The sequence below is a fragment of the Eucyclogobius newberryi genome, unplaced genomic scaffold (assembly GCF_026437365.1).
Source record: "Eucyclogobius newberryi isolate DKJ021-1_F unplaced genomic scaffold, fEucNew1.0.hap1 SCAF_2, whole genome shotgun sequence".
Lineage (NCBI taxonomy): Eukaryota > Metazoa > Chordata > Actinopteri > Gobiiformes > Gobiidae > Eucyclogobius > Eucyclogobius newberryi.
The window spans coordinates 45,684,852-45,697,687 of record NW_027315834.1 but is presented as its reverse complement, the minus strand read 5'-3'; the positions used below and the strand labels follow the sequence as shown (position 1 = coordinate 45,697,687).

The window sequence follows — 12,836 nt, the reverse complement described above, 5'->3', positions numbered from 1 at the left end:
AGTAACTTTTAAAAGAAAAAAAACTATATTAAAAATTTTAATCCGCGACTTGCCATAGTGAAATGTCACTTTTAGGATGCTTAAATGAAAAAAAGGGGGCCAAGTATTGAGCCTTGTGGTACTCCTCTGTGGATGAGGGATGATGTTGAGCAGGAACCATTAAGGGAGATGAACAGTCCAGATGACTACAACTGAATCTTTTTCTACTAAATGGAGTGTCAAATACAAAAGAAACTCTGCTGTTTAGTTGCAGCAGCTATAGAACTTAGAAGAATACACGGTTTTATTTACTCATTGCAACTCTTTATATTTTTGGTTTGAACCTGTCCTCAACCCACCGCGTACAGATGGTCCAGAATGAGGCGGAGCACGTCCATATGAACCCATCACTCCTGTATAATGTCGTTTCTTGTCCTTAAATCTATTTCGCCACCTCGTTTCACCCCGTTCTCAGATCCGTCAAACTCAATCCCCTCCGGCTCAGTCTCTCGCAGAAGAGGAAGCCCTGCAGTTTGATTGACGGGTCGCAGTTGTGTCCGCGTCGCATCTGAGCATCAGACCAAAGGCTTCGATGGTGGCGACAAATAGACACGAGTGACGGCGCAGCGGGGAGGAAGCGTGAAGCGTCTCATCAAACCCACAGTAGAGAGGACCACAATGGAAAGGAAAAACAAGCCTCGAGGGGTCTGTCCCTGACCCCAGCGATGGCCGGTGTAGTAGGTTCACGTAGGGCCGTAGTCGACATGCCCCGTGCGATGGTGAATGCACTAAAAGAGGGCGCGGTGCGGCACTGAGGCACTGAAAAAAGCTCTCGAAATGAGTTGGATCTTGCCTAAAAGCTATTTGTCATTACAGAAAAGTATCAGAGAACAGCATCTTTGTAAGGGAAAGGGTCTATTCATTCTACTAATAAATATGATGGTCGTCAAAGACAACATTGGCTGATTAATCGCCCAAACGACTAAAGAACTACAGCGCTAATCCTTTGGAGAACAGAATCAAAGAATCAAAGATATGGAGTAAATACTTCATTACTCTGTGGTTGAAGGATACTAATTGTCAATAGTCAATTTGATCATGAAGAACTGGACATGTGTGGGAGGAGCTGGACGTCTGTGGGAGGAGCTGAACATGTGTGGGAGGAGCTGGATGTGTGTGGGAGGAGCTGGACGTGTGTGGGAGGAGCTGGACGTGCGTGGGAGGAGCTGGATGTGTGTGGTAGGAGCTGAACGTGTGTGGGAGGAGCTGGACGTGCGTGGGAGGAGCTGAACGTGTGTGGTAGGAGCTGGACGTGTGTGGGAGGAGCTGGACATGTGTGGGAGGAGCTGGACATGAGTGGGAGGAGCTGGAAGTGTGTGGGAGGAGCTGGACGTGAGTGGGTGGAGCTGGACATGTGTGGGAGGAGCTGGACATGTGTGGGAGGAGCTGGATGTGTGTGGGAGGAGCTGGACGTGTGTGGGAGGAGCTGGACGTGCGTGGGAGGAGCTGGATGTGTGTGGTAGGAGCTGAACGTGTGTGGGAGGAGCTGGACGTGCGTGGGAGGAGCTGGATGTGTGTGGTAGGAGCTGAACGTGTGTGGGAGGAGCTGGACGTGCGTGGGAGGAGCTGAACGTGTGTGGTAGGAGCTGGACGTGCGTGGGAGGAGCTGGACATGTGTGGGAGGAGCTGGACATGAGTGGGAGGAGCTGGAAGTGTGTGGGAGGAGCTGGACGTGAGTGGGTGGAGCTGGACATGTGTGGGAGGAGCTGGACATGTGTGGGAGGAGCTGGACGTGTGTGGGAGGAGCTGGACATGTGTGGGAGGAGCTGGACATGTGTGGGAGGAGCTGGACTCTGACTGTCGAGTCGCAGAAGAGGACCGAGGATGGATCAAAATCAGGATTATTCTTTCTTCTGTTGATTGGTCCGTCTTGGGGATGAATAAACGTAATGATGATTCTGATGAAGTACAATATAACGGACTGTTCACAAACCTGTAATTAGAGATGTAACGATATGGATCTCTCCTTCACTGTGGAACAGGGGAGCTAAGGACAGGGGAGGCTGGGACATTTGTCTAAGGACAGAAGAGGCTGGGACATTTGTCAAAGGACAGAGGAGGCTGGGACATTTGTCTAAGGACAGGGGAGGCTGGGACATTTGTCTAAGGACAGAGGAGGCTGGGACATTTGTCAAAGGACAGAGGAGGCTGGGACATTTGTCTAAGGACAGGGGAGGCTGGGACATTTGTCTAAGGACAGAGGAGGCTGGGACATTTGTCTAAGGACAGTGGATGCTGGGACATTTGTCCAAGGACAGAGGAGGCTGGGACATTTGTCTAAGGACAGAGGAGGCTGGGACATTTGTCTAAGGACAGAGGAGGCTGGGACATTTGTCTAAGGACAGAGGAGGCTGGGACATTTGTCCAAGGACAGAGGAGGCTGGGACATTTGTCTGAGGACAGAGGAGGCTGGGACATTTGTCTGAGGACAGAGGAGGCTGGGACATTTGTCTGAGGACAGGGGAGGCTGGGACATTTGTCTGAGGACAGAGGAGGCTGGGACATTTGTCTAAGGACAGAGGAGGCTGGGACATTTGTCTGAGGACAGAGGAGGCTGGGACATTTGTCTGAGGACAGGGGAGGCTGGGACATTTGTCTGAGGACAGAGGAGGCTGGGACATTTGTCTAAGGACAGAGGAGGCTGGGACATAGCTATATTCCTATGAACATTGTTTAATCTGTTCTCACTTTCGCCCTTCGATTAAAACCGCTGTTGTGATTTCGGGCATTTCAAAAAGAAATTGAATTGAATATTTAACAGCACAAAATTTGCATAAAAAACAGTAGCTCTGTGTTCACTTCAGCGGAAGAAGTGAAGATGACTGCCGTTACCCATGATCCTTTGTGCCTCGTCATCATCGCACGCTACGCTCTCTCCACACTCGTTAACAACAACAGTTTTCCCAAGAACCATGAATGGATTAGAGAGTAAAACCCGCTGCTGTGAAGTCCCAGTTTGAGTTTAGTTTGAGAGCTAAAGGAGAAACGCCATGACAACAGCGTCCTTTAGATGTAACACTTACTCCAAACTAAATCTACAACTCGAAGAGACAAAATAAAAACACAGAGCAAATAAATGCACTAGAATTTAGGATGACAAGCCATTAAAAGGTGGCAACGTTTCTGGAAGAGGGCGTGTCACCTGCTTGTTTCCATGGAGATGTTTTTGTATTGCCTGGAATGTTCCACAGTGGCAAACAACTCAGTGATCTCAAGTTTCACTGAGTTTCACTGAGTTTGTAACAAGAAAAACATCAGACATGGAATGAACGTGAGACAGGCAAGTTTCATACGGTACGACCTACACCCACTGGAAAGGTCACATGCACAGGAGAGGTCACATGCACAGGAGAGGTCACATGCACAGGAGAGGTCACACCCACTGGAAAGGTCACATGCACAAGAGAGGTCACACCCACTGGAAAGGTCACATGCACAAGAGAGGTCACACCCACTGGAAAGGTCACACCCACTGGAAAGGTCACATGCACAGGAGAGGTCACATCCACAAGAGAGGTCACACCCACTGGAAAGGTCACACCCACTGTAAAGGTCACATGCACAGGAGAGGTCACATGCAAAGGAGAGGTCACATGAGAGGTCACATGCACAGGAGAGGTCACATGCACAGGAGAAGTCACATGCACAGGAGAGGTCACATGCACAGGAGAGGTCACACCCACTGGAAAGGTCACATGCACAAGAGAGGTCACACCCACTGGAAAGGTCACACCCACTGGAAAGGTCACATGCACAGGAGAGGTCACATGCACAGGAGAGGTCACATGAGAGGTCACATGAGAGGTCACATGAGAGGTCACATGCACAGGAGAGGTCACATGCACAGGAGAAGTCACATGCACAGGAGAGGTCACATGCACAGGAAAGGTCACATGCACAGGAGAGGTCACACGCACAGGAGAGGTCACATGCACAGGAGAGGTCACATGTACAGGAGAGGTCACATGAGAGGTCACATGAGAGGTCACATGCACAGGAGAAGTCACATGAGAGGTCACATGCACAGGAGAGGTCACATGAGAGGTCACATGAGAGGTCACATGCACAGGAGAAGTCACATGAGAGGTCACATGTACAGGAGAGGTCACATGCACAGGAGAGGTCACATGAGAGGTCACATGTACAGGAGAGGTCACATGCACAGGAGAGGTCACATGCACAGGAAAGGTCACATGCACAGGAGAGGTCACATGAGAGGTCACATGAGAGGTCACATGCACAGGAGAAGTCACATGAGAGGTCACATGTACAGGAGAAGTCACATGCACAGGAGAGGTCACATGCACAGGAAAGGTCACATGCACAGGAGAGGTCACATGAGAGGTCACATGAGAGGTCACATGCACAGGAGAAGTCACATGAGAGGTCACATGTACAGGAGAGGTCACATGCACAGGAGAGGTCACATGCACAGGAGAAGTCACATGAGAGGTCACATGCACAGGAGAGGTCACATGCACAGGAGAGGTCACATGCACAGGAAAGGTCACATGCACAGGAGAGGTCACATGCACAGAAGAGGTCACATGCACAGGAAAGGTCACATGCACAGCAGAGGTCACATGCACAGGAGAGGTCACATGCACAGGAGAGGTCACATGCACAGGAAAGGTCACATGCACAGGAGAGGTCACATGCACAGGAGAGGTCACATGCACAGGAAAGGTCACATGCACAGGAGAAGTCACATGCACAGGAGAGGTCACATTCACGGTTAAATATGTTTAATTCAGCCTTCCATACAGAGACTGGGTAAATCACAGCTCACTCCAATGACCCAGAAGACACACTTCCAAAATAAACTGTAAAGTCTCCATGTTTCTCTGAGCTCAGATGTAACACGTGTAATTGGGCCGAGCAGCAAAGCCTGGTCCACATCTGCTGCTTCAATTAAGATGTATTTATAGTTTTACACATTCATAAAAGCAAAGGCACTTTGAATGATGTCGTGGGTATATGTGCCACAGACCATGGACATATGTGCCACAGACCATGGGCATATGTGCCACAGACCATGGGCATATGTGCCACAGACCATGGACATATGTGCCACAGACCATGGGCATATGTGCCACAGACCATGGACATATGTGCCACAGACCATGGACATATGTGCCACAGACCATGGGCATATGTGCCACAGACCATGGACATATGTGCCACAGACCATGGACATATGTGCCACAGACCATGGGCATATGTGCCACAGACCATGTGCATATGTGCCACAGACCATGTGCATATGTGCCACAGACCATGGACATATGTGCCACAGACCATGTGCATATGTGCCACAGACCATGTGCATATGTGCCACAGACCATGGACATATGTGCCACAGACCATGGACATATGTGCCACAGACCATGTGCATATGTGCCACAGACCATGGACATATGTGCCACAGACCATGGACATATGTGCCACAGACCATGGACATATGTGCCACAGACCATGGGCATATGTGCCACAGACCATGTGCATATGTGCCACAGACCATGTGCATATGTGCCACAGACCATGGACATATGTGCCACAGACCATGTGCATATGTGCCACAGACCATGTGCATATGTGCCACAGACCATGTGCATATGTGCCACAGACCATGGACATATGTGCCACAGACCATGGACATATGTGCCACAGACCATGGACATATGTGCCACAGACCATGGACATATGTGCCACAGACCATGGACATATGTGCCACTGACCATGTGCATATGTGCCACAGACCATGTGCATATGTGTCACAGACCATGGACATATGTGCCACTGACCATGTGCATATGTGCCACAGACCATGTGCATATGTGTCACAGACCATGTGCATATGTGCCACTGACCATGTGCATATGTGCCACAGACCATGGACATATGTTTAATTCAGTTTAAGTCCCAGATAAATGAGATGAAATGACTCCCACTATTAGCCCTGAACTAGCCCAAGCTGTAAATCTAACGTCCCATATAAATCCACCTGTAAATTTATAAATGTTCACAGCTGTTGATCAAGAGAGAGAACTTCAGCCATTATGTCCTCTAAAAGCTCAACTTGTGTCCTAGACCCCATTCCAAGCAGACTCCTCAAAGACATTCTCCCTTAATTATAGACCCTATTCTTACTATAATAAATACTTCACTAGAAAGTGGCTATGTTCCACATCCTTCAATCCTGGTTCTGTTGGACCTCAGCGCAGCGTTTGACACCATCGACCACAACATTCTACTGCAGAGGTTAGAATGTGATGTAGGTGTTGGAGGAACAACCCTCAGCTGGTTTAAATCCTATTTATCTGATAGGTACCAATTCGTTAATGTAAACCAGAGCTCCTAACCTTGCTCTAAAGTAATTTACGGTGTGCCACAGGGTTCAGTACTCGGTCCAATTCTGTTTACTCTTTATATGCTGCCGTTAGGCAACATTGTGCAATTGCTGTTGGAATTCATGTGCAATTCATGTGCAATTACTGTGAAATTCATGTGCAATCTATGTGCTGTCGTGACACATATTCATGTGCAATTACTGTCGGGATCACATGCAATTGTATTTATGTATTTATTTGTCTATGGGAGTTTTTATTTATCTATAGGAGATCTTCTAGTGAAAGTGTTTTTCAGACTTCCTATAAGTGATCTGTTCTTCTGTATCTACCTCTGTATCTACCTGCGTTGCACCAATGAAATTTCCCCATGTGGGACAATAAAGGAATATCTTATCTTATCTTATCTTATTATCAGGTCACATGACATTAACTTCCACTGCTCTGCAGATGACACTCAGCTGTATTTATCAATGAAACCTGATCAGAGCGATCAAGTAGACAGACTTAGTACTTGTGTGAAGGAGATAAAAACCTGGATGACACTAAACTACCTGCTTCTTAACCCTGAAAAAACCGAGGTCATTGTGCTTGGCCCTAAGCATCTACGAGACGCTCTATCTGAGCAGATAGTCACACTGGACAATGTCAGTGTAGCCTCCAGTTCTACTGTAAGAAACCTTGGAGTCTTATTTGACCAGGAGCTCTCATTTAAAGCTCATATAAATCAAGCTTGTAAAACAGCCTATTTCCATTTGCGCAACAAGAGCCAAAATTAGAAGAATCCTGCCTAAAAGTGATGCCGAAAAACTTATCCATGCATTTGTAACGTCTAGATTAGACTGTAACTCCTGCTCACAGCAGGTCCTAAAAGCTCCATAAAAAGCTTTCAACTGGTTCAAAATGCAGCAGCAAGATTACTAACAGGAACTAAAAGAAGAGAATACATAACGCCGGTGCTGAAGTCTCTTCACTGGCTCCTCGTCGAGTTTAGAATCAAATTTAAAATTCTACTCTTGACCTACAAAGCCATAAATGACATGGCCCCATCCTACCTCAAAGATGCTATAGAACCATATCATCCAATCAGAGCTCTTCGCTCTCAGAATGCCGGCCTTCTGGTGGTCCCAAGAGTCTCTAAAAGTACAGTAGGAGGTAGAGCGTTTAGCCACCAAGCGCCTGTGTTATGGAATCAGCTCCCGGCCCATGTTAAATATGCTGACACAGTCTCTTCATTTAAGTCCAGGCTTAAAACGTTCCTCTTTGAAATCGCTTATGGTCAGACTAGTTAGGAACAGAGATATAAACCCACAGCTTCAGCTACGCTGCCCTAGGAGCAACTGTGCTCCATTTTTTATGGACAAATATTTACAGAAATGCTGATCCTAAAATAGTTTGTTGATGTATCTAAAGTTTTATAACATTCTTCACCACAAAATATACTTTTTGTAAAGCTCAAATATGATTTAGATAGATTTCATTTCTGTCCTTTGAATGAGAAGCAAACTAACATTTCTAACCCAGCAATTCTAAACTGTTGCTGTTCAAAACACTTTAAATACTTTTACCATTTAGAGTTGATGTCAGTTATTCATTGAAACTCTCTTCAGGCGTGTGACCTTTGCCCTCCAGAATCATGAACGCTCCAATAACAGAACATTTAAAGAGTAAATAAACGACTCATTAGTTTTGTAAAGCTTGAGTTGGTATGAACTGAGTTAAATTTGCACAATTTCTGAATTAATACCTCTAGAAATATATTAGTAATTCATAATATTCTGCTTCACAGAGACATGTAAAAAGTGTCCTCGGGAGTGAATCTCTCCTGGTGGTACTTTCTGGTAGTACAAATACTGCTGTAAACTCAAACACTGACATTACTCTTTGCTACAGCAGAAAGGTCAAATGTCGGTCGATTATGTCATATTTATGTTTCAGAGTTTATGTTTGTTATTGAGAAACTGTTTGGCTTGATTTACTTTCCCGACTAAAACGCTGCATCTGGTTTGGACGTTATTACGGCCGACGCTCGGAGACTTCTCTTCCAAACACTAATTATCCACAAATGACAACCACGACATTCATCTTAATCTACAAATGGATAAATTGGAAGGAAAGAGCATAATTTACAACAACAAACACAGGAAATTAACATAAAAGGGCAAGAATAATGCAATTTGCAGAATCTGGGCAGCAACGAAGTACATTTCACAGTAGAATTACGAAGACATTTCTCAAGTAGGAATGTTAAAGTATTTGTGGATACTACAAATCAATTCAGATAAGAGTAAAAGTAACTGTATAGTCTAGAATAACAGTTTTGTCGTTTGAATTTAATGTAATTGGAAGAAATTGAATAAAAAATCCAAATGATAGATGACAAAATGAAGGAAAACTGAATATTTCTCGTTTGTATCTGCTTTTTTCTGTGTGTTTGTCTGAGTCTAAAGCAGACCAGGGGCAGAACCGGGCTGGGCCTCTTTTTTGTGGGGGCGGGGCTGTTTAGGACCCTTCAAACCTCCCGGTGCGGACCACTTAAAGCAGCGAACCCACGAGCAGCGATCGTGGTCAACCGATAAACTGAACATGAAGACATTTTGCCCGGTTTTCTGGCACGTTTCATATATTTATTTATAAAGAGCAGCACAAAACAGCCCAAAGTGATGCACAAAACAAACATTGGGCATTATAAGCTTGGACCTAAGGGAGTCCAGCAGACAAGGGTCAGAGGACAAAGAGGATAAAGAGTTACGAGAATCTATTTGACTCTAATTTAACGTTGACAGAGAAAACAACAGGTTTACTTTGCTCAAACTCACAACTCGTCTAACGTTAGTGACTTTACACCTCTTAAATAAAGAGGTTTATTCAGCTTTTAAAGGAACTTTTTCGTTCGGCCGTGTTGTGCACAGTTCAGAGCCCGGTCGCTGCTCCGTCTTAACTCTTTATAACCAAAAGGCTTCAGCAAAAAACAGCAACATATCAGGCATACGTACATGTCATATTCCTGCTCATACACGACCCATAGAACTGCATACTGTATTGTTATTACCATATTTTCCGGACAACAAGTCAAACCTTTGTTCATAGTTTTGTCCGGGGTGCGACTTATACTCCAGAGCGACTTATATGTGATATTATTCGTTATTTTCACCCTGACAACCACAAGAGGGCGCTCTAGGCTCTAAGCGACACAGAAGAAGAATCTGCACTTCCTCTTCCTCTGGAGTTTGTGGAGTTGTTTAAAAGTGACACAGAGGAAGAAGAATTCAGTGGATTTAGTGATTTGGGGTAAAACTGATGCTTTGCTAAACTTGTTAGCATGTTCTTTATGCTATAGTTATCTGAATAACTGTTCATATGTTACGTTAACATACCAGACACTTACCACAGTTCTGTCTGTGCCTCATGTAGCTGAAGGTGTTAGCGTTAGCATACGTCATGTAGCTGAAGGTGTTAGCGTTAGCATACGTCATGTAGCTGAAGGTGTTAGCGTTAGCATACGTCATGTAGCTGAAGGTGTTAGCGTTAGCATACGTCATGTAGCTGAAGGTGTTAGCGTTAGCATACGTCATGTAGCTGAAGGTGTTAGCGTTAGCATACGTCATGTAGCTGAAGGTGTTAGCGTTAGCATACGTCATGTAGCTGAAGGTGTTAGCGTTAGCATACGTCATGTAGCTGAAGGTGTTAGCGTTAGCATACGTCATGTAGCTGAAGGTGTTAGCGTTAGCATACGTCATGTAGCTGAAGGTGTTAGCATTAGCATACGTACACCTATTCACCCTGTTGTCTCATCTGTTATTATTTTAAACTGCATTTCAAGAGGAAATGTCTGTTCTTGGTCCTGGATTTTATCAAATACATTTCCCAAAAAATGCGACTTATACTCCAGTGCGACTTATATATGTTTTTTCTTCTCTATTATGCATTTTTTGGCTGGTGCGACTTATATATGTTTTTTCTTCTCTATGATGCATTTTTTGACTGGTGCGACTTATACTCCAGTGCGACTTATACTCCGGAAAATACGGTAACCAAGAGACGGGCCCCGGAATCCATAATGCCGACTTTAAAAGCGGGTCTCTCGTACCTCCTCCGCCGTCCTTCTCCTCTTCCTCGATGCTGTTCTTGATGCTGTCGTACTCCTCGTCGATGTTCTGGTTCCCTCGGATCTGGCTCAGGACCCGTCGGGCCTTCTGGGTCAGGCCGCACTGGATCAGCCAGCGGGGGCTCTCCGGCAGGAACAGGAAGCCCGTGAACTGGAGCACGGCCGGGATGACGGACAGGCCCAGCATGTACCTGCGGGACACACGGGGATGAGCCGCGGGAATATCTCCAACAAGTATACGACGTTGTGGAGCGTATTCGTGAAGGTTGTGTCGACCTATTTATCGAGAGCCTCAGCTGGTTTAGATCATTAAATTATGCACGGGAAGAAAATGTCAAGGGTTCTTTTGGGAGACTGAAAATATATACAAGGAATATACAGGAACAGCAGCCAAGAATATGACAGAATATACAGTAGATATCTTATTATTCCATCTACTGTATATTCAGTCATGTTCTTGGCTGCTGTTACCGTCTATTTCTTGTATATATTTTCAGTCTCCCAAAAGAACCCTGGACATTTTCTTAATCTTATTCTGTGTTATCGAATATGAACTGGAACGATTTTATTGACCCTTGTCTAACCAGGAAAGTCCCACTGAAATATAGATCTAGTTTTATTGGAGTCCTGATTTCAGAGGGGAGGAGCCTATCGGGGTTGCACGGTGGCAAAGGTGGTTAGCGCTCTTGCTAACATAAGATCATGGGTTCGATTCCCGGATCAAACCAACATCACATGATCTCTCTGGGTGGAGTCTGCATGTTCTCCCCGTGTTACCGTGGGTTCTCTGGCTCCTCCCACCGTCCAAAGACATGCATGTGTTAGGCAACATTTGTGACTCTATATTGGCCCTAGTGAATGAATGTCTGTAATGTCTATGTCTCTGTGGTAACCCTGCGACGAGTTGGCCCGAAGTCACTGGGATAGGCTCCAGTCACCCCGACCCCAAAAGGGAACAAACGATAGAAAATGGATGGATGGATGGAGCCTATCGTACATGTTTTTAGTTGTTGGGGAAACCAGACACGGGCAGAACGTGCAAAGTGCCAGAAGGTTTTTTTCAAAGAGTTTTTTCTATAGGAGTGTTTTTTACAAGTTTTTTATAAGTTATCTGTTATTCTGTTATTATTCACTTCTGTACCTACTTTGTGTTGCAACTCTGAAATTTCCCCTCTGTGGGACAATTATCTTATCTTATCTTAAGTGTAGCATTTAAATGATATATCTGCCAGGAGACGCCATCGGGACAAGTTACAGGTCAGATCTGTGGCGAGGCGACCACGCTCACAGGACGATAAAAACACTTGTTTAAAGCCGTACTGTGGAACATGCCAGGCAAAAAGGTGACATCATGGATAGAGACAAACCCCCACAACAGAAAAGTTACACAGTGCATCTTTAGTGCAACGTACACTGTGTGAAGTGTTGTTTGTTTTGAAGCTAAACGCTCATTAATCATTAGACTTTTGATGTATTTATGTACGAATGTGTTTTTAGTGCTGATACTTTGAATAAGTTTGAATAAGTCGTAGTGATTGAATCAAAATTGCACTTTGAATAGAATAAATACTATGCAAAAGATCACAAATGTATCCGCAAATGATCCTGACGGGAGTCGCTGGGGTCACGGGGTCGCGGGGTCAAGGGGTTGCGGGTGACTGGAGCCTGTCCCACAGACTTTGGGCGTTAGGCGGGGCACACCCTGGACAGCTCGTCGCAGGGTTACCATAGAGACAGAGACACACAGACAATCATTCACTCTCACGTACACTCACTACGGACGATTTAGAGTTGTGGGAGGAAGTCGGAGAGAACCCGCGGTAACACGGGGAGAACATGCAGACCGGGATCCAAACCCATGATCTCCTGGTCAGGAGGCGAGAGCTCTAATGGTTCAGACTGATACTTTATGATACTATGATACTTTATATGATACTATGATACTTTATATGATACTATGATACTTTATGATATTATGATACTTTATGATATTATGATACTTTATATGATACTATGATACTTTATGATATTATGATACTTTATATGATACTTTATATGATACTATGATACTTTATGATACTATGATACTTTATATGATACTATCCCAAGGAATATCTTATCTTATCTTATGATACTTTATATGATACTTTATATGATACTTTATATGATACTATGATACTTTATGATACTATGATACTTTATATGATACTATGCTACTTTATATGATACTTTATGATACTATGATTCTTGATATGATACTATGATACTTTATGATACTATGCTACTTTATATGATACTTTGATACTTGATATGATACTATGATACTTGATATGATACTATGA

General features: G+C 44.7%; 1 protein-coding gene across 1 annotated transcript in view; it reads right to left on the bottom strand.

Moving 5' to 3' along the window:
• Positions 1 to 12,836, bottom strand: part of LOC140366980 (proton myo-inositol cotransporter-like) — a 188,125-nt gene that overhangs the window by 120,160 nt on the left and 55,129 nt on the right. The window contains exon 3 of the mRNA XM_072453247.1: positions 10,477 to 10,685. Coding sequence (XP_072309348.1) covers positions 10,477 to 10,685 — 209 coding nt within the window. The remainder of the gene's footprint in view (positions 1 to 10,476; positions 10,686 to 12,836) is intronic.